General features: G+C 54.7%; 7 protein-coding genes across 7 annotated transcripts; 4 read left to right on the forward strand and 3 right to left on the reverse strand.

Annotated features, from left to right (window-relative positions):
* Positions 1 to 302: 302 nt before the first annotated feature.
* Positions 303 to 3209, forward strand: CCMA1212_003535 (PMS1-like protein; the record flags this gene model as incomplete). The annotated part of the gene is made up of 1 exon (XM_073700880.1): positions 303 to 3209. One exon carries the CDS (start codon positions 303 to 305, stop codon positions 3207 to 3209), a length of 2907 nt encoding a protein of 968 aa, XP_073560606.1.
* Positions 3210 to 6025: 2816 nt separating this feature from the next.
* CCMA1212_003536 (uncharacterized protein) lies at positions 6026 to 9937 on the forward strand (the record flags this gene model as incomplete). The annotated part of the gene is made up of 2 exons (XM_073700881.1): positions 6026 to 6804; positions 7006 to 9937. The coding sequence occupies 2 exons, from the start codon at positions 6026 to 6028 to the stop codon at positions 9935 to 9937; spliced, it is 3711 nt and encodes a 1236-aa protein (XP_073560609.1).
* A 1285-nt stretch (positions 9938 to 11222) lies between these two features.
* CCMA1212_003537 (uncharacterized protein) lies at positions 11223 to 13286 on the reverse strand (the record flags this gene model as incomplete). Its single annotated transcript, XM_073700882.1, has 1 exon — positions 11223 to 13286. One exon carries the CDS (start codon positions 13284 to 13286, stop codon positions 11223 to 11225), a length of 2064 nt encoding a protein of 687 aa, XP_073560608.1.
* A 784-nt stretch (positions 13287 to 14070) lies between these two features.
* CCMA1212_003538 (uncharacterized protein) lies at positions 14071 to 15747 on the forward strand (the record flags this gene model as incomplete). Its single annotated transcript, XM_073700883.1, has 2 exons — positions 14071 to 14258; positions 14487 to 15747. The coding sequence occupies 2 exons, from the start codon at positions 14071 to 14073 to the stop codon at positions 15745 to 15747; spliced, it is 1449 nt and encodes a 482-aa protein (XP_073560584.1).
* A 134-nt stretch (positions 15748 to 15881) lies between these two features.
* On the reverse strand, positions 15882 to 17988 carry CCMA1212_003539 (Histone-lysine N-methyltransferase ASHR1; the record flags this gene model as incomplete). Its single annotated transcript, XM_073700884.1, has 4 exons — positions 15882 to 16780; positions 16850 to 17039; positions 17116 to 17656; positions 17984 to 17988. The coding sequence occupies 4 exons, from the start codon at positions 17986 to 17988 to the stop codon at positions 15882 to 15884; spliced, it is 1635 nt and encodes a 544-aa protein (XP_073560601.1).
* A 5-nt stretch (positions 17989 to 17993) lies between these two features.
* Positions 17994 to 19232, reverse strand: CCMA1212_003540 (Nucleotide exchange factor SIL1; the record flags this gene model as incomplete). The annotated part of the gene is made up of 1 exon (XM_073700885.1): positions 17994 to 19232. One exon carries the CDS (start codon positions 19230 to 19232, stop codon positions 17994 to 17996), a length of 1239 nt encoding a protein of 412 aa, XP_073560223.1.
* Positions 19233 to 20400: 1168 nt separating this feature from the next.
* On the forward strand, positions 20401 to 20628 carry CCMA1212_003541 (uncharacterized protein; the record flags this gene model as incomplete). Its single annotated transcript, XM_073700886.1, has 1 exon — positions 20401 to 20628. The coding sequence occupies one exon, from the start codon at positions 20401 to 20403 to the stop codon at positions 20626 to 20628; it is 228 nt and encodes a 75-aa protein (XP_073560224.1).
* Between the last annotated feature and the right edge of the window lie 521 nt (positions 20629 to 21149).

A 21149-nucleotide genomic window follows, 5' to 3' on the forward strand; every position in this document is an offset into this window, starting at 1 on the left:
GGAGGTGGCAGGATGTCTCAGCTTCCGTTGCTTGTAACTTCCGATGAGACGCAAGTCATCTTCGGAAGGGACATTGCTCAAACCGTATGTACATGCTGGGCAGGAGACAGATGGTCAAGCAATGGAAGGAGTGGCCACGATGGAGGTCCTGCGATGGCTTCGGCGATGGCTTCAACTCTTCATCCTCTACCGCAATATCCTGAGATTTACAGAGATAGTACCATTATTTGCTATTTCAATCTCATTATCTCACCTTGGCCATATCTGCCAACTCAAGTATGCTGCCTTAGCTCATCTTCATAATGCAAATATCAGCTCTCCCTCAGTCCACCGTGCGCCTTCTCGGCTCCTCAGTCATTATCAACACCCCCTGCGACGTTGTCAAGGAGCTTCTTGATAATGCCCTTGACGCCGGAGCCAGCTTTGTTGAGATCTCGATTTCGCCCAACTATCTCGACACCATACGGGTTCGGGATGATGGCCGCGGAATTGACGTTGACGACTTCGGCTCTCTTGGCCGGCGTGCTCACACCAGCAAGCTGAGGTTCTTTGAAGAGCTTGGAGCGGTGGTCAGGGAGACACTGGGCTTTCGCGGCGAAGCCCTTGCGGCTGTGAACACTCTCGGCTCCGTCATCGTCACCACTCGTACGATGAATGATGTTGTGGCATCCCGCTTGCAACTCAAGGCTACCGTTGGAGGCGTTGACAACAAGCAGCCAGTATCAGCACCCGTCGGCACAACCGTACAGGTCACCAAGCTTTTCGAGAACATGCCCCCAAGAAAGCAATATTCGCTGAAGAACAGTGCAAAATACATTCAGTCTACAAAGGATCTCCTGAAAGGATACGCATTTGCCCGACCTGACATCAGACTCTCGTTCAAGGTACTCGGCGAAGCTACAAGTTGCTGGTCATACGCTCCCACTTGCGGAAAAGGAGTCAAAGAGGCCGCCCTCCAGATGTTTGGCGCTGCCTTGGTCAACAATTGCGTTAACGTGTCTCGCAATTCAGGATGTGATGAGGCTGCGTTCACGCAACGCAACCAACGGACATCAGAAGAGTTCATATTGGAAGCTCTCATGCCAAACACCAAATTCGACATCCAAGCGATCAAAGGGAAGGGGCTTTACCTATCTGTTGATTCGAGGCCAATCTCATCTAGCCGCGGGCTTGGTAAAAAGTTAACAAGCATTCTCAAGGCAGCCCTGAGCCGAGTTGCCGGCCCTAAAGAATCGCTTGCCAGCATACCCACTCCTTTCATGCAGCTCAATATCCAGTGCACCCCTTACAGCTACGATGCGAATGTGACGCCGCTGAAGGATGATGTTCTGTTTGCAAATGAGAATAACATCATTGCCTGTTTTGAGGGGTTATGCCAGGAGATATACCCTCAGATGTCCATTGAGGATCCATTTTCGACCCAGAAAGCCGTGGGCCATCGAAGAGCGACCTGGGCATCCGCAAGAGGTATGTTTCAGCTTGAGAAGGACCGTAGGCAGCCGTGCATGGCAACTGATCAGAACTCAGATACCCAAGCTCCAGACAGTCCTCCGAGCAGTCATCTCTTACATACCACGGAGCAGTCGACTGCGCACCATGAGACAGCCAACAAAGGCCAAACAACTGACCAAGGAACCGCCTCTTCTCCTTTACTACCGGAATCTTGTGCGCAAGATGCAAAGTCAGTGACGGGAATGAGGACATCAAGGACTGTAAACATGGCTCGTACCAACAGCAACTCTACTGATGAAGACGGCATCGCCAACAGCCTTGATATACAAGTGCCCCTCTCCCTCATGACTGCTACACCCGTTCCTGCTCAACGAGCCGATGTCAGCTCGCGCATTCCCAAAAAGTGTGCGTCGGAGGATATTGAAAGATATCTCCTTTCGCGCAAGAACGGCACCTTCCAGATTGCGACTGATGATACAGCAACCAGGAAAACTCAGCATTCGTCCAAATCGATTGAAAGTATCTCTGGCCGTATGCCTTTACAACCATTGACTGAGTCCATGCTGAATGCACTGAACAACCAAGCAGATTCTGAATCCGAGACGATGAGTGCTGGCTCTGAAATATCGGATCCGAATCACGGAGCACCCAGGTTTCAACAGCCGTCCCCCGGTCTTATTCACCGTTCGTTTGAGCCTGGACCCATGGAAGTGATTTCCCCTCCCCGGGCAAGGATTCCTACGGATTGGCCAACGCCCCCTTCGACTGGTAATCTGCGAAGCGGAAGATCTCTGAACTCTCCACTCAGGCCTCCCATGAGAACTTCCCAAAGAGATAGCCCAACCGGCAATCATGCACCTGCGCATTCACGACCGCGGCTCACGGCCCCAGAGGATGGCAGAGTGATACCATTTCGTTTACCCGGGCAGAACCGCATTCAGCGGCGAGTGGCACATGAACGGCCTGGTCAGCGAGTGGGCTCGCGGGCTGACGCCAATTCGAATATCGAAGAGACTCGTTCTCAACCACACGCCCTAAGCGTACAGGGGAATCGCCAGAGAGACGTTGCGAACCGAACTATGATGCAGGTCTCTGAACTAGCTTCGCGGCCGGTTACCCGACAACATGTTTCGCAGCTGCGTCCTTTTTTGCAGGTCCCAGGCCCACAGTCTCAGATTGTGCAAACAAGCTTGATGGAAAGTCTATCCTCCGGTGTCACTTCACCAATGCCTGATACCGCTCAGTATGGCTTGAGTGCCGGCCACAGTGTCTTACAAACTTCAACGCCTGACATTTTTCGTGATACGCAGCAGGATACTGCACCACCCGGTAAGGTGATTGACGGTACGGAGGATCCGAGACTCTACCTTATCAAGCGGCGACGCTCAGGAGCGAGGCACGGCATTGCGAGGCGACTCTCTACTCGCCGACTTCCCTTGGAGGCGATTCCTCCCCAGTTGACGGTACAGAATGCTTCGACCTCTCTGAGAGCTTCCCTGCGGAAGGTCAAGTCACTGGCCAGACGAACCCGATTGGCGGGATACGATGCCGTGCCCGGCCATTGGGGCCAGGGAATTGAGTTCAAGACTATGCAGGAAGCTGACAAGGTGGAACAGGGTCTTCAGCATGCAGTGGAAGTGTGGAAGCAAGCTCAGGATCAGAACGTTGACGTGGAATACACGCTACGCTCGGCAGCCAAAGGCAAGGGAGTTTGCATTTTGCAATTTGACGTTGCAGGCACCGATTGCCAAGGTTGAAGACGTTCGATGTAGATCTACGCTGATGCGGAAAGGCTGGCCATGCCGATCAGAACTTGATGTAAGGAACGGCTTATCGTACCATCTAGTCAGAATCACATGTCTAATTGATTGATGCTTCTAGAGCAAAGCTAGAGGGCCCATCGGATACTAGTATACACTTTGGCGGTGGTGGTTGATACGTTATGCCAATCTCGTCTCTTACTTACCGCTAACAGTGCAGGCTGAGCGAAAGGCATGGCCGGCAGATCCGGGAAATGTTTGGTCCAAGAGAAGCGCGGAAGCATTTCATGGTGTAGACGTCATGGATGATTTGGCATTCTATCATATGGAGGGAAGTGGATATAGGCCGGAGTCTAAGCGGCGCTGCCGGACCGGCAATGCAGCCTGCTGAGAGCTTACAGGGGGGAGGCCTTGTGTCCCCGAAATCTCCTGCAGTACGGAGTACGAAGTATGGAGCATTCGCACCACTAGTTCTCAGCATGACTAGGTAGGTAGGAATGATAACAAGCAAAACAAATCAACTTCACGTCGAACCCACGATAGGTAGCATGATTTCGCAGTTTATGTCTCGATCAAGTCTTCCTCTCCGCCCGTCCGGTGCTTAATGCTTATTGGCTTCGTATAAACGGAGTACTGCGGTGCAGTACGAGGCTTCCAAGATTCGATGGCATCTAGAGGACGATCTCTTGCGAGGGTCAGTGCTTGGGTGCATGGTGCATGACATGTACGGTTACATGGAGTGCTACGGAGAAGCGAGTGTAGGCGAGTGCGTTTGGCTCGTATACGCGGATTGCGCTTCTCTTCTTTGTTGATGTTTGTTGATGTGGTGTATGGGGGGCTTGAGGATGCATCTTGACGAAGTATGCGCCGGGAGTTGAAGCACTCGAGCTGTAGACATTTTACCTAAATGGAAAAGGTGCTGGAGCAGAACGTTATCGGGATCTGATCAGATCTGACGAAGACTGAGCACAGGCAATACAATACATGTCCAAACGCACAGAAGCCAGCGGATACGCATACAAAGATGATTACGCGCGCAAAAATGTCCAATCATAGGCGCCAAAAGGGGGGAGAGACTTGACAAGCCACCCCGGCGCGTCCTTGCTTGGGACTGACTGGGTTTTTATAAATAGGCACAATGAGCTGGAGACTTGACGTTGACCCTAGGATGAAAGTCGACTAGGCGGGATGGGGACCCCGGCGCTGGGGCTTTGAGGCTGGGAAACTTCGTATTTGGACATGAGCTTGATGAGTTGTCTGCTGAAGGGGCGGTTATAAGGATTGAGGTGGGTGGGAAAAAGCTGTGGTTGTTGATGGATTGGGCTGGGAGTTGAGAGTTTGGGGATGTGTGAGCTGTGTTGCTGTGCGATATGATGTGGTGAACTATGAGTGGGAGAATGGAAGAAACAGACAAAGAGACAGAAGCGAGAGAGGGGGGGAAGAAGGATCGTGGCTCTAGCACCAAGAGGTGTTTAATGCCCGAGTGCTTGTAACTTGAGAGCTGCCAGCACTTCGTATCTTTACCTTGAATAAGCGTTTCCCGGTCTGCAGTAGGGTTGGATTGTTTCTTGCATGATGGGATTTCCTTGGAAGTGGTAAGCTAACACACCAACCTGGCTCTCCAGTATCTCCGATATCCTTTGAATGTTTTTAACTATTGCTTCTAAATTGACGTGTAGGTGATGTGTGCAGATGGCCTGAATTGGACGCATGTATACGAACAGAGGAGGAGGAGGAGGACAGTGAGAGCTGAGCCGTAAGCAGGAGCTGTAACTAGTATTTATGCCCGGTCCATGATTGGTAAGGTTACTATATAGAAAAAAAGACATACAGAGCACCTTCATCATTGGAACAGCAGAGTGTCTCGGCCTCGTGAAGCCGTCGTGAAGACTGGATGCATGATGAAGTCAACTGGTACAAGATGCAGATTGAAGTACTTCGTACACCGTCCCTCGTACCGGTACAAGCGGGAGCTCGTTCACTGGGGACATGGAACGGGTCGTTTCAGGCCGTGGGCGCCACAACAGGTGCACTGCCACTTGTTTGCTCCGGCCGGCGGGCGCCTCTTTTGGGAGATGCGTGTTGACGTTTCTGTACCGCTACTCGTACGAGATGCTGGGATGTAACCTCGTGTTTGCTTGGTGACGCGGGAGACCATGAATAGCTTCAAGTTGCCGTCAAGTACCCCATGTACCGAAACAGTCAAGGGTTTCATGAACCGCTGAGTCAGTTGTCAATAGAGTATGAGACAACTTGGACGATAGCTCGGGTCTTGCTGCAGGGCTGTTGAAGCGGATCAGGTCGGGATCCTTCTACTACGGGCATGGAAGGCAAAGTACCCAGACCTGAGCTCCAGTAGCTTCTAGGTTCATGTTCCATCCACCTTCTAGCGATGCAGGCCAGCATCTCTCCAGGCGACACCCGCGCCTGTGCCTGTGCCCTGTACTTGCACCACCTCGCCAGCTCCAGCGGCCAGAGAGCCCCGGAAAGGCTCCCAGACAGGCCCCGACCAGAGCAGCTCAGACACTGCCACTCTTGCCGCTCCACCCCAGCTTTGGCCATCGTCTGCGCCGTCCAGCATCCAAGTCCGTTTTTTCTTCCTCTGCCCTTTCTCTTCCTCTTCGCAATCGAATCCCTTCTGCAACGCCTCACGGTTTCTAACCTCCAGTCCCTCGTTTGTCTCTTCTGCTTCGCCCTTGCAATCGCTCGCACAGCCCTTTCAAATCGCCTCTTCCCCCCCAATTGTTTTTTCCCCCTGCGTCTGCTTGCCGTGCCGCTGAAGATGCGCGACGTCTGAATGACAGCCTGCAGAGATGGCCCCCTGGCTCTCGATGCCCACGATGCATCATCCATCTGGTCGCCGTAGTTGCGACAGCGCCCGAAGCAGCCACCACGACGCCTTTTTCCGCGGCCGGCATGAGTCGCGCACACTGCCCATGGCCTCAGCCAAAAGCCGTCATATTTCAGCCTCGACGCAGGTAGCCGTGGGCTCTTATTCGGCGCTCGCGGTGCAGCAATCCGTGGAGGGGAGCGCCCAACAAGGCTGCGTCATCCGGGCGCGAACGACCAGGTGCGGCAATCCGAGCAGCAACAACGACAGCGCAAGCAGCACCAGATTCAGCGATCGCGGCCGCATCTTCGCATGGGCCGCGAGGCCGACGTGGCTCATCCTCATCCTGCTGGCCCTCGTCCTCGTCGCGACACCAGCCGCCGCCGTCCAGATCGAGTTCGACAACTGCCTCCCCGACTCGTACCGCCTGCACAAGCCGCCGCTGCTGCAGTGGGAGCCGCTGTACGTCGACGCCGTCTTCGACACGAAGACGCCCAACAACAACCTGCAGGTCATTGTATGGGGGAACGTCACGGGCTCGCAGAACCTGAGCCCGCTCCCGCCTCCGAACGACCCATACTGGACGAATCCCGACGACACCAACGGCAAGATCGAGCAGACGCCCTACATCGATACTCTTGCCACCACGCTGGTCCGGAGAGTCAACGTCTTGACGTACGAGCCGTGGAACGACCGCTCCAATTTCTGCACGGAGAGCCTCGTCAATGGGACTTGTCCCTTGGCGCCCACCTTTGGCAACGTGTAAGTCGACCGTCGTCTCATCGTCATGTCATGTCATCGCCATCACCCCTCTCTTTCAACCCCCGCCGCCACCTGGGCTCTTGCTTGTACTTGCTGCATACATCTGGACTTTGGGCCGTCTCGATCTCGCCAGAGCTGTTTTTATATCTCATCTTGACACCACCGCAAACCTAGTTGACTAATACGAGTTTCATCGTACAGTGACCTCCCCTATGGACTCCCGTCGGTAAATTTAAGTCACGACTTCTTCTCCTCATACGCGTTTAGCTCATTCGCCGTCACCTTTCTCGTCATCAATGGCGATCAGGCAGCCACCAACATTGGCTGTGTCTCCGCCACCATCACTCCTGACCTGGGAAGCATCTCCTGGGTGCTCAAGTTCATGCCCCTTCTGGTCCTGCTGTTTGCTGGCTTCGCAGTTCCGTTTGCTGGAATATGGAGCCCCTGGGGCACCACCAACGTGTTCCATTGGACAGCCAACTACGGCCGAGATGCCGACCTGCTGCGACTTGTCACGCCTGGTTTTAGCGACTGTCTGCAGTACATTCAATTCATCGTTCTGACGGGCGCCCTGACTCTCGATTACCCCGGCTTCTTCCAGCCCGTAGTGAGCCAGGTTGGGTGGTCATCGCTCATGTTCAACGAGAGCTTCGTCGCCCATGCCGATCCCTGGCAGAATGTGGAGGACGGCATCTACGTGACCAAGGCGGGCACCGTCTTCGGGCTGCAGAAGATGGCTCAGCTCATTGGCATGTCCGAGGCCGAAGACGTGTGGCCGGGGATGATGGTGTGGCTCTGCGTCATGATTGCCTCCGTCATTGTCCTCATCCAGCTTGGCTTTGCCCTTCAATGGATCTTCCGCAAGATCAGGAGGACCGCCGAGGAGGATCTGCGGGCAAAGAATATCCCGTTTGTCATTGGCAACGTGGTGCGCATCGTCTTCAATTTCATGCTGATTCCCATCGTGGCTCTGTCGTGCTTCCAATTCGTCGTCTCCGACCAGTCGCCGGGCTGGACCGTTGCCTTGGCCGCGCTGACACTGGCCATAGTCATTGGCTTTGCGGCCTATCTGCTGTGGCTCATCATCATCACGCGCCCAAAGTCGGTCTTGTTTGATGACCTGCCCACGGTTCTGCGCTACGGACCTTTGTACAACACGTACGCCGACGAGGTTGCTGCGTTTGCTCTTATCCCGATCCTGCTCAACGTCATCAGAGGCGTTGCTATTGGTGCCGTGCAGCCGAGCGGCGTTGCTCAGGTTGTACTACTGGCCATATGCGAGGTCATTCAGATTATCATGATTTACGCCTTTCGACCATATCAAAGAGCCACCTCGATGAACATCTACCACAGCCTGTTTGCAGGCCTGCGATTGATCATCATCATCCTCATGGTCACCTTTGTGCCTAGCTTGGGCGTTACTGAAGGTCCCAAGGGCTGGATTGGCTATGCCATCCTGCTGCTCCATGCTTGCGTGCTCGCCCTGGGCTTCTTCCTCGGCGCTGTGCAGACCATTATCGAAGTCATTGCGAGATTGTTCGGTGCCGGTGGAGACGATGTCACCGGTTTGACCCGTGGTGGTCTGTCCAAGATCTTCGGCATGAGGCAGCTCTCCAGGAGAGTCAACCACCGCCAGGGACCGTCTCGAGCCAGCCAGCTGTCTACCGCGGCCATGCTGGATGCCGAGGACAGCGGCAAGTCTGGCTTTGTGATGCCGAGTGGCAGAGTCCGCAGCGGCTCCGTGGCTAGTCTTAGCGGTGTCATGGCCCACCATCGACATCGGAGCAGCTCAGCTCTGGATAGCATGTATTCAGCCGCACAACGGAATGTCGACACCGCGAGTTCATACGTCCCGGGAACGCCGGGCGAAGCCAGCACATTTTCGTTCCTCGCATCGCCCTCTGCCGCTCGCCAGGGTCCGCCCGGTGTTGTGGTAGAAGCCGCTGACCCATATTATCGCCCTCCACGGCGGCGTCGTGAGATGACTGGCGATTTGGGACAGCTGGACAGCCGGCGTGACTCACTCACTATCGAGCCTGTCGCTCAGGCCGGAGGGCTTGCCCCTGAAGCTCCCGACTCTGGCGCCGAGATTTCACGAGGAGCTACCCCAGCGCCGGGCCATGGCGGCAACAACCTTTCCATCAGCTTCCCAGCGAATCGACCTGACTATTCAACCCGCGAGGTCGACTTTTACTATGGCGTCCGGGGCCCAGCGCTGAACTCGGAAGGCCCTGGCAGGAAGCTCGGAACTGGCCCTGCAGATCCCACCGGGCCGGCCGCGACCGCTGCTGGATGGTTTCGCAGCCTGCTATTTGGCGGTAAAACCAAGGAGAAGGGCAAAGGCTTCGAAGTCGTCAGAAGCGCTAGGATGCCGCCGAACATGGTTCGAAACGGAGGCTTCGGAGACGAGACGCCGCCGGAGGGCATCCCCGTCGCCATGGGAGTTATTCGAAACGGACCCATCGATTCCGATGATGACGATGAGCCTCAGATCAGGAGACCAAAGCGTCGGGAAGGCGAGCTGCTTGACAACAACGGCGACCCGCAGTCGGAGTCTGACAACGGTGAGCCTGATAGCCCCGTCACGGACCGGCTCCCTCGCGGGCGGATGTCTCAGTCTGCCGTCGCTCTGAGCTCAAAGAAGGCAGACGGCTCGCATGATGGGGTGGATAGCGAAGGTGTCAGCGAGGAGGATATGTCAGACGCTGATCATGATGCGCCCGTCATCCCACGAAAGAGCTCCAAGAGACACTCGGCCGTGCTGGATCGCAACACCCAGATCACGCCTCTTGTCCGGATAGATTCCCAGACGCGGCGTCCTGAAAGCCGAGCATCCCAGCAGACGGCGCAAACCGAGTCGACTCTACAGCAGGGCGGTGTATCACTGCTGCCTCGCCTCCCATTTGAGCGGAGAGGCTCCGACAGACGGTCAGACCAACGGCCGTCGTCGAAGTCGTCGCTCGACTTTCCGGATCTCAGAAGCATAGACTCGGCAACGCAGGATGATCCTGCCGGATTCGGAACTGTTTCTCACCACAGCATCAGCCGCATTGACCCTCACCCTGTGGATGATGACATGCTGAGCACTGCCGCCTCTGTCGTGGATGATGCCCATTCCGCGAAAGACATCTGATTTTGGCCGAGCCGTTGCAGGCAGACTCCTCAACCAAGTCAAGGCCTATGGCAAGAAGATGAGAAGACGCGAAAAAGGGGAAACTTTGATCTATTCGTCCAATGTCATGACCAGCACGAAATTGAGATTCATTCCGCTTCAGCAAGCCTTGGCATTTTTGGCCACTCTTTTGGTCTCTTCGACTTGTTCTTTGGCCATTTCTTCTTGGTTGATTTCCCCCTTTCTATCACTCTCCTACTAATCTAATCCGATCCGGCCTTTTTTCCCATCTGTATAGAGTCACATGGACATGTCCCAGCGAGAAACACGAATGTATAGTGGGAAAGAGGGTGACGGGACTGATGTTTTTTTTTTTTTTCTTTCTTTCCTCAATTTTCTTTGTCAAGGGTTTCAAGGTTGATACATAAAAATTCCCGCTTTTTATTTCCAGGATCTGATCCAGGGGGACAAGGGGAGGCTTTACGGTAACTGGCGTTTTGATCATTTCCGACCCTCCTCATATTCACAAAGTGCTGCACGGAGAGGGGGGTTAAGGGCTTATTGTCTTCGGATGAGGGATGGGCTTTTGGGATGTTGGGCATGTGTTGATGTGTTTTGTATGTGTGTAGAAGGAGAAGAAATTCATGAACATCACTCGAGAATCTGAACTGGCCCTGTGAGGGGATGAAGTTTTGGGGGCTATATAACTACCGACGCCTACCTACTTGTAAGCCATAGTGGGAGATGTAATCCGGCCAGACTTATTGTTGAACAGGATTTTACACAGGATCCCCTATAAGGATAATAAACCTCGTTGAGACATCAAGCGGGGTCCCGTTTTTTTATCCAACACTTATATATGATTGACCTTGTCTCGGTTTGTGTTAACATGGAATGATTGTGTTTGTTGGAGAGGGCTGTAAATGAGCCAGTTGACGCTTTTCCCTTTTGAAATACCACGACCTACTGGATTTGCCATTACGCTTGAAGAAATACGCGATAGGAAAGGGTATTGCGAATCAGGAAAGAAATTGCCATCATGGGGTATAGCAGCTACATCAAGACAAAGCGTAGCTAGTATATACAAAGGCCGAAAAAGAAATCATGAGAAACCATGAATGTAAGTACCAATGGCATCAAACCAGCCAAGAAGATCTCGTCTTTTCCAGGCCGGAATTCCCATTATATCAGTGTCCGCAGTCCACACAATCCTTATATAGTAGAACCAAAGAGACAAAAAGAAGATCCGTCGGGTGCGCATCTCAGATCACGCGCATCGAAACCCAAGTGATGTGTGCCCTCTTTTCTATTTCACGCCCAGGAAACCAACTCCCGCCCTCGCCTTCTGCACGGCCCTCTTGAGCGCCTGCTCCTCCACGTCGGTCCACTTGACGCTCAGCTCGTCCCACTTCTTGCCGGGGGTGTTGTACTCCCTGCGCCACTGGGCGTGCATCTGCTGCAGCTGGGCCATGCGGCGCGGGTCGCCGGAGCCGCTGTAGACGATAAAGGCCGTGCACGGCGGGAGGGCGGCGTGGATGCGGACGAGGCGCTCCGTCAGGCGGGCGAGCGCCTGCTCCAGGGGAGAAGACGACGGCGACGAGTCGGCCGAGTTGGCGTCTTGCAGGGCGTCCGCGTCCAGGTCGGGCATGTTCTTGTTCCACCATCCCTGAAGGGCTTCCAGCTCGCGCATGCGGCCCCAGACAAAGTCCACGCCGCCGGCCTTGATGACGGAGCCGTCCTCGTCACCGAGCACGGCGCGGATGACGTTGCTCGTCACCTCCTCGTCGGACTTGCAGCCCAGCTGGTGCGTGGCTCCCGCGCCGAGACCCTTGGACGGGTCGCCCCAGTCGACGGCGGCGCTCGTCTTGCCGACCTCGATGCCGCCGAGGGCGGCGTCCCCTCCTTGCGCCTTGTACGCCGTGCCGGCGCGGGCCAGCCTGCGGAACAGATTCTCTCCTTGAGAGTCTGACGCGCCCCATAGCTTGCCCTTTTCGCACTTTTGCTTGACCAGGTCGAGGCAGGTCTTGGCGTCCTCGATACTGTTGTGGCCCAGGGCGCCGCCTTTCTGAATCTCGCGGGAGAGATACTTTTGGGCGAGCCATTTCAGGGACGACTTGAGCGGGGCTCCGCGGGGATGGGGGTATATGATGGAGGTGTCGACGATGAAGGGGTGGGCGAGCTGGATGGCCTTGGTGTCGGATTCCAGGGAGTGGCCGACGAGGATGGTGCGGGGATGAAGGATCTCGAGCAGCTTCTGCTGTATGTCGCGGAGGGTGGTCGTCACGGGTGCCAACATCTCTTCTGTGATGCCGGAAAACCGCGTAACGTAGTCGATGATGGGCTTGTCGGGTTTCACCATTTCGTCCAGCACAACATTTCCGTCCCAGTCGACTAGGCTGATGCGGGTCAGAGAGAACTCGCTTTCGCCGGTCATGCACATTTCGCAATCCAGCGCTAGGATCTCTCGGCCAGCCGTGATGCTGCCCTGTTCGACTTCGGCCTCGGGGACATTGCCGTCCTCGAGCTTGCCCACTCTGGTGATGACCCATCCCTCCGGGGCCACAAACTCGTCTCGCCGCTGTCCTTCGGGAAGAAGAGCCGGGTGGATGAGGTAGCCGTTCTCCGTCAGCTCCTCGGCAGAGGCCAGAAACTCGGTGATGCGCGTCCGCTCATTCTTCCATCCCTGAGGCTCCCTCGCGGGCTTCACGCCTCCCTTCTGTGACGTTTTCTCCTTAGGGGGCGGCGCGGTGAGGAACGTGGCCAGCGGGGAGTTGAGCTTTCCGTGCTTTTCGTCGCCGGGCGTCTTGACGGGCCACAGGTGGGGAAACATGTCGGCAAACGGCTTCAACGGCTCCGGCAGAGTCTCCTTGTCCAGCTTTCGAGGATAGTAATCGTCCGGGGAGCGAGCTGAAAAGGCGCTTCCGTTCTCATCGCCATCCACGTACGCATCTCTCAGCTCGTTAAACATGGCATAGTCGACGCCCTCCTTGAAGAGCGCCTCCTCCAGTCCGGGCACCATGATGGCCACAATCTTCCTGAACTGCGGCCGGTGCATGACGGAGATCCAGTGCGGGGCGGTGCCGTCGGCAAAGATGTAGGTGACGATGTCGCGCAGGCCGTTGAGGTTGAGCATGGACTGCAGCCGCGCGCTGGAGGAGAAGTTGAGGGCCGGGTAGCCTCCCTTGCCCGGGCGAGGCATCTTCTTGGGCTTCTTCCTCGCGTGGGTGACGGTCTGCCATTCTTCTGCCTGGCTGTCCATCTTGTCGTCTGTATCATGGGGGCTGCATCTCTTGAGGCTGCCCTCGCTCTGGTTGAGGGAGGCTGCGTCGACGGTATTTATACCTGCGTCCTCGCTGGTGGCGTCGGCCATGGTCGAACGTTATTCTGAGTCCTTAGCGACGGAGGCAGAAAAGGTCTCGGGGGACTGATCAACTCTAAAGATAGAGGTTATACCCACAATGGATGAGCACCGCCGTATCTGTCAAAGTCAAAGGTGAAGAGGCTGCTTGGGCTTGGAATAGCTGAGAAGAAACAAAGGTGGCCGAAACACAAAGTGAGAACCGAGACTCGGCCTCGCTAGGAAGAAAGCAGAAAAGAAAGCGCCCAAAAAGGGCAAAGGTAAAACGATGAAGTCTAATGCTGAGATTCACCGGCCAGCGCCATCCGAGACGACTCACGATCCACGTTGCTGGGCGTCGAAAGAAGCTGATGTTGGGAAGATGATGTGTTTTTTTCTTGGCTAGGCTGACGCTCAAGGTATGAATTTCTCGAGAAATGGCAGCCTTATCTTATCGCAGCCCCAGGAACATTTTCTGCTTGGGCCAATCACAGGCCGAATGCGGCGCCCGGGATCGATTCGCTGCAGCCTCGCGGTTCCTTAACGCGACCCCAGACCGAATCTGGCTTCTTAGGTGAACATTCGTTCATGCATTCATTCATTCATCCATCCCTCATTCAGCCTCTCTCTCTCATCTGAAATCTCTCTCAAGTGAACCGCGGCAGTCTCATCTTTCTCATGTCATAAGAGCACTGACCTCCTCTTCAGTTCTCGTATTATTGAACTGAGTTGAACTCTACAATCAATGCATCATATCCCGTAAACATAAAGCCAGCCTCCCTTCTTCACCTCCCGTCTCACTCAAAACTTCCCAGCAATGGACCTGGTCGCCGTGAGATGCGCCAAATGCGACTCAACTCTGGGCACCCTCGTCAATCTCTGGACCCAGATTGGCAAAAAGTACATTACCCCAGTGGCGTACGTCGAGGACAAGGCCGAGGCAGACAAGATTGCTGCCACAGGCGCTGTTCGAACCGGTGATGCGGGCACCTTGGTCGAGGGCTGGTACGAAGCATCCTCCGCCAGTCTAGTTGCATCATACTGCTTTGTAAAATGCATCGCTAATAATGACGCGCCTCCGGGAATAGTGAGCTTCGAGATGCCGAATGCTCAGCATGCCACACAAACTTTGGCCAAAAGTGCCTGACAAGTCCTTCAAACCACATCTTCACCAGGCAAGCGGGCTCACTCTCAAACCCATCCCCCGATTCCCTCACGGCTAAGATAATGTAGTGGCCAAATCATCTTCCGCATCACCTCCATCATCCTCAAGCCAGCCACAGACCTCCGTCGCAAAGCCGAACCCAAGATCCAGCGCATCCTCCAGCTCAGGCGCCAACCAGCCGCAACTCAACCCAAACCTTCACCACTGAACGGCAAGGCTCCTCCTCCTCCTCCTCCTCCTCACAACGATGAGATGCCTCCGAGCCGAGCCAGCTTCGACATCATTCAGATCCAAGCAGATCTCGAAGCCCAGCAAGATGAAATCCAGCGCATCGGCGCAGCCGGGTTCCAAGTCATGTCCGCGTTCGACAGCACAGTAGCCCGCTTCGAGAAGCAGATGCGGCAACTCAGCGAATCCGTCGCAAACGTTCGCCGCGAAGGAGAGGGGCAGCAAGCAGACATCAAGTCCCTCAAAACGCAGATGAGTGATGCGAAATGGAGTAGCGACGGTGACGCCGTGGTGGCTCGTCTGGATCAGCAGCTCCAGACGACGGACAGGGTGGTCACGGAGCTCCGGCAAATCATCAAGAAGTCGCAGACGGAGACGAACCATCTCCGCAACGAACTATCAGCCGCGCAAAAGGAGGTTGCGGAGGTGAAGAGGGCGAATGCCCGCCTGGAAAAGGACGCGGACGAAGCGAAGCAGGCTGCGCAGGAGGGCGTAGCGACGTCTAAGATGTATGCTTCGGAGGTGGCTTCCTTGAGGCGAGAGATTACGCAGCTGCGGTCTGAACTTGCGCAGCAACGGGATATGCGCCATCCTTCGGTGGATGAAGATCCTTCTATATCGTCGCATCAGCTGGATATCCTGGCCAGCAACATCTCCAAGATTGGAAACAGGGCCAGCCAGGTAGAGTCGCTGCAGATGGAGTTTGACCTCTTTCGGACCCGGATACAGCGGCTGGAAGCCCGGGTGGCCAGCAGCAGCACGCCGAATCCCAGTCGAAAGGATATTCGCCCTTTCTCTGCAGAATACGACAGCGTTTCGGCGGCTGAAGGCAGTCAGTCTCACTACGGATCGACCACGCGCCAGAAGAGGCCGCCGATGACAAGAGAGGACAGTCATCTTGTCAATTCGACGCCCCCAAAACGAGTGGCCATCTCATCAGATTATCCTGCCCTTGGTACCGCTGGGTATGTTGGCACTAGCGAACAACAGCAATCATCGCCTGGGAGTATGGCTCTGGTAGAAACTCCCGTCAAACGGCGTACCACGGCGGCATCAGCAAATAAGAGCACTGCAAGGCGTGGCAGACGGGCGAAGGCCTGAAACCCTGTTGTCTCGATGAGAAAGATCCATTACCAGCTATCTGAGTGAGCCTCTGCAGCGCTCCAGGAGCAATCTGATACAGACTCCCTCGCCTTCCGCCACGGATGCAATATGGTCGCCGAACGTGGATTGGTTCAAGACTCGAAATCCCGTTTCAGGACTTCCTTCCCTAGGATGGCCAAGGCATCCACTTGCTTCACAACAGCAAACTCAAAGAAGGCCTGAGACTTTTCGCTGCTGGGATCCCGTCGCCATTCGTCAATCAGAGACATCTCCTTCTCTCTGCCCGCCAGCTTCTCAATGTCATCCAAAAGCTCCCGGGCCTTGACAGCCAGGCCTATCTCTGCACCATTTCTGTCTGGTGAATATCGGAGAACCATGATGAGCAGCATCTGGCAGAGTGACACCTGATCAATTTCTCGCAGCTTCTCCTCAAGCTCCTGCTCCAACGTCCCCTTTGTGAAAACGGGCACAGCCGAGCTTGTCTGGGAAGCCGTTGCCGCAGCGGTTTGGGAAACCAGGTTCGCTACCATGAACAAGCCCACGAGTCGAATAGGATGGTAAGGCGAAGGATACTGATACGGATCGCAAGCCGTCGCGACCAGACAGGCCACAGCCAGGGCAAAGGCGTAGTCTTCCTCCTCGCTGTACAGCATGGATATCCTGAAGAGGATGTCGGGAAGCGGCGTGACGGCCCACAGCTCCTCTTCCGCTAGAGCCTTCCTCTTGCTGTACTCGCTCTTCAATAGCTTGCGCCGCTCAGATGGCGACTCGATCGCGGCCCACGCGTTCGATATGTGGTCAGCCGAGTCATTGTATCGATTGATAATGGCTTGCTTGGTGGTGCTGCTGGTTGCAGGATGCTTGCGGAACCTTGATACATCCGGTACGAGACTCTGGCTGTTGAGGTTGACGCAGGGGGAGATGGCTGCGACTTGATAGACGTTGAGATTATCCCGGCAACGAAGACATTGACACGTAAACTTATAATGAGCCAATGCTTCTCTTCGTTTGGGCAGAGGATCCGTGACAACTAGAAGACGACGCATTCCGTGTAAATAGGCAGCGTTTCAGTCAAGCTGATAGCAAAAGTGACACGTACACGTATAAGCGATTTCAATCTCATCGCCGGCCCGGATAGGGTTTTCGGCGACGAGGAGGGCATTTCGCCCGATGAATTGGACTGCGGCATTCGGGATGCAAGAATGATTTGCCATGGCTAGAGTCGGCTCGAGAAACAGTCCGACAACACCCAAATCGGGATCAAACCTCTGGAACGAGTTGTTCTGAATCTATCACACGCTGCCAGTCAGCATTTCATCACACCCAGCAGAACCGCTATCAGCCTCTGATGTAAAGCAAACCAACCTTGCACAGCATCTCAGCCGCCCTCCGCACATCCTGCTCCCCCGTCCCCTTGCCCGAAAACGCACACGCCGCCATGGCCATCATCTCAACATCCTTCCATTCATCCCCCTCCGCCTTCTTTTCCAGCACGTGGCCCTCCAGATCCGCCAGCCCGTCCGCAATCTCCCTCCACAGCAGAGCCTGGATCAACGCCCTCGTCGGCGTCGGCAGCATCCTCCGCCGCCGCTCGTCCGCGAGCGTCTTGGTCAGGGCCTTGCACTCGCGCGAATGCAGCGTCTTCCACGCCGCCGCCTGGCACGCTGAGTCGCAGTACGCGGCCGCGTGGCAGCGCGAGCAGAGGCGCGGGTTGCCGGGGCGGAGGCAGTGCGAGCAGACGCTCGTGAGGGAGGAGACGGTGGGCAGGAGGAGGAGAGGGGTGAAGGGGAGGATGACGGCGCCCGGGGGGAAGGGTTTGGTTGCGTGAAGGGCGCGGCCTTTGGAGGGGTGGCTGCGGATCTCGATGGGTGAAGAGGAGGACATGATGGGTTTACTTGGACTTGATCTGTGGAGGCATTTACGCGGACTGATCAGCGTTGTAAAAGTTTGTGAGGCTGTGTTAGATGAATTGACAGCAGGTGGTTGAAAAGTCGAAGTTGGAATCGAGTTTTGGAGGGGCAGAGCGAAAAGGTGGGTTGATGATGGCCACCGTAAGAGCAGACACAGAACTTTAACGAAAAGCATAGAAAGCCTTGACGTTTCGCTCAGTATTGCTTCTCGAAATGGCATACATGGATTTCTTGGTCGTGAGAAAATGAACGGGTATCTTTTATCTACAAATTACCACATACGGGTAGATCTCCTGCATACGCATACACATATATACAATGACAACATGCCGTCTACAACTCGCCGTGATCTGGCGACTTGCTGTTCGCCTTACGCGCATCACCCAACCTCTGCTTCAACTCCTTGCTCCACGGCGTCCCATGCAGCTTCACCATCCTGTCCGCGTGATAATCCCAGCATCCATCATCCAGCGCCGTCTCCGGCGCCGCACACACCCCATTGTTCGATGCCTTGCCTTTGGGCCACTGGCCAAGCTGGGCGCCCATGTCCTCGTCCAGGAACGTGTCGAGAACCAGCTGAGCCACCTTGCGCTGCGCTCCGGCCCACTCCGGCTTATCCTGGCAAAGGACGGAGAGGAGCTGCTTCATGCCGCTGTTTTCCAGAAAGCGCTTTCGAATGTCGTCGTCCTTGATCAATCCGTTGATGGCGGAGACGGCGGCCTTGACCTTTGCCGGAGAGTCGGCAACGGACACCGTGTCCTGGTAGAAATGGTCAGAGATCGGGGCACCGTCGCGAGGACACGATGAGTCCAGGAGCTCAGGCCAGATCTTGGCTATTTCGGCGAGCGCCGAAGGATTGTTGGACAGGGCGCCGGCGAGAATGGCGGCCGCTTGCTGGTCTCGCGGAGTGGCTCCCTCCGAAACGTCGCCGTCGCGAGCCCCCATCAAGCAGAAGAGCGCCTTGACCACGTCCGCATCCTCCGTGATTTTCAGTCCGTAGTAGATGTCGTGAGACAGTTCCTCCAATCCTTCCAGTCCGTTGTCAAATTCCTCGTCGCTGGGCGACTCGCCGGTCTTGAGCATGTTGAACGTCTCTGCAAAGGCGATGGCTTCCGTCTGAGCGTCTCCTTCTTGCGCGGGTTCCTTGATCTTGCCGACATTGTCGTATTTTGGTGCGCCTTTGGGGATTTGGATGGTTTCTGGCTGCTCCTGGTCGACGAGGACCACGGCTTGGTCGACGGGCAGGCCGCCCAGATCGGGGTTGACCTCATCGGGCACGTTGATCTTGGCCTCCTTTTGTCCGGTCCAGATGTTCAGACGGACATGGAGGCCGTTGGGTAGTTGCTGGTCATCGTGGACTGTCTGGAACTCATGCGTCGGTACGAATACTCGGGGATAGCACTCTTCTGGGTTTGATGTGTGGCAGATCAGTTCTGACTCGTCTGAGGCTGCTTGGGGTGAATGCTGTGGTGATGATGATGCCGCTGCTGGAGCTGCTAAGCAGAATAATAGGCCCCAAATTAAGGCGAATATGAGTGCCAAAGGCCTAAGTTTTGAGTGAACAGAAGGCATTGCTTGATGTAGTGGGATGGCGAATCGAAGAGACAGGATAAATAAAAGAGTGTGTTTGCTCGAATTTGATATCCAGTGTCCGGACTTGGGAGATATGCAGGTACGGAAATTTGGAGCTGGTGATCTTATGGCGTGTACAAGACCATGTATTATGTGACCACGCTTTCAAGAAAGCACCCACAAGACGTCCGACGAGATGCGGCAAAATGAACAAAACACAAATTCGTTTTCAAGATTAAAGAGTGAGTGAAGGCTGTTTAAATGAGTCAACTGCTTGAAGAGGACACATAAGAAGATGACTAGCTTCTTGTGAGAACGAGCAATTCTGTCCACCTGTCAAACTCGCTGGAGGCGAAATCTCGTTACCTGAGATTTGGCGGTATCTTATTGGTGGAGGTGCATGACTCAGCGACCAACATGGAAACCCGAAGAAGCAATTGTTTGCCACTCACTTACAGCAAACCAGAGAGGTGATGAAGCATCGAAGTATATTTGATGATTTAGTCTCTTGTCATTTATTACTGGGCGGCGCATTGCTGATGATGCAAATCTGCAAGATTGTTTCTTTGTGCTGGCTTGATGGATGATGATGTTATTTCTTGGACAAGATGGTGCGTTTCACATTGCTCAATGGGGCTGGGGATCAGCTGGCAAGGTTGTCCTCATGTCACAAAGAGCTGTGCTTAAGACGACCTCACAGCATGTAAATTCTGTATAGACTATCCTTAGTCGGATGATTGAGTTCCTTTCCATCACATCGCTGTACGAATTCTCCTGCTGGAAAATATTAGGTAGGCCAAATGTAGTGAGTGCATGTTTGAATCCACTTCCGCATCCGTGCGTGTTTGAAGACTTGGCTATGTGTGCTCCCCAGTGTCTCACATGCTCCTCGACCATCCCGTCCTGTAAGCCTCAAACCTGAATTCAGAACAAGAATCATGCGACAGTTTTATCAACAATGTTGGCCGAGGTCGCATCCGTCATGAGCTGACCAGGAAATTTGTAAAAGTGGCTGGCCTGCAGCTGCGGCAGATGGATATAAATCAAGTCCCTATCCCAACAACCCGAAGAAATGTTCTGATTCCGCTCCTTGTCCCCAAAATTCTCCCTTGCCTCGAGATTGAAACTGCAAAACATACCAAGGAAAGAGCTTTAGAACATCAAGAAGATGCTGTCACTAATCCTTGTCTTCTTCTACCTCTTCTTCGTCGCAGTCTTTGGCGCCCACGCCATGCCAACTGGGTCTCACCACTTTAAGAGGCATGAACATCTCCTTACCCGCGTCCATAACCTGCGCCTTTCTCGATATACAAGTATGAATGTCAATGCGGACGGGCCATTACAGAGTCCGAGGAGCTGGTCTGAGAACCGGCTCGAAGAGGGTCTTGTCCATTGAAACGGAGACTCAGGGAGGCAATGGCTTATGGTAAATGGCTTGTGTTATGGATCGAGGATTGCATTATAAGGCACACGGTGTTTTTGAATGACTGAATCATATGAAGCATAGCATGCGATGGAATTTGACGAATTTATTAAGTTCAAAGACGAGATGTAGAACAAATCAAACCTTCTTCATGAACATTACACACAAAGGCTACAGTCCATCCCTCTGGTGCAACAATAGCTGCAGTGGCGACGGTTGAATCGCCAAGTCTGTATCTGCACTGTGCTTGTTACCAAATGCGGGACAAGAGCATTCCGCTCAGCGCCATAGAAGGGCGCCTCTCAAACCGCAAAGGCCAGCCACATCAGAAATCCGCATCCTCGAACTTTTAGCACCTCGATCAGACAGTTGCCGACTCGAGGGATCGCACGGCCCCAGCCTTCGCAGTCAAGCTCCCAGCAATGCGCTCCAATGAATTGAATGGGTCCCGACTCTCCATCAATTAGGTCACGCGTTTCCTCTTCTCCTTTCTC

The sequence above is a fragment of the Trichoderma ghanense genome (genome assembly GCF_004382785.1).
Source record: "Trichoderma ghanense strain CCMA-1212 chromosome Unknown scaffold_3, whole genome shotgun sequence".
In the NCBI taxonomy this organism is placed as follows: domain Eukaryota; kingdom Fungi; phylum Ascomycota; class Sordariomycetes; order Hypocreales; family Hypocreaceae; genus Trichoderma; species Trichoderma ghanense.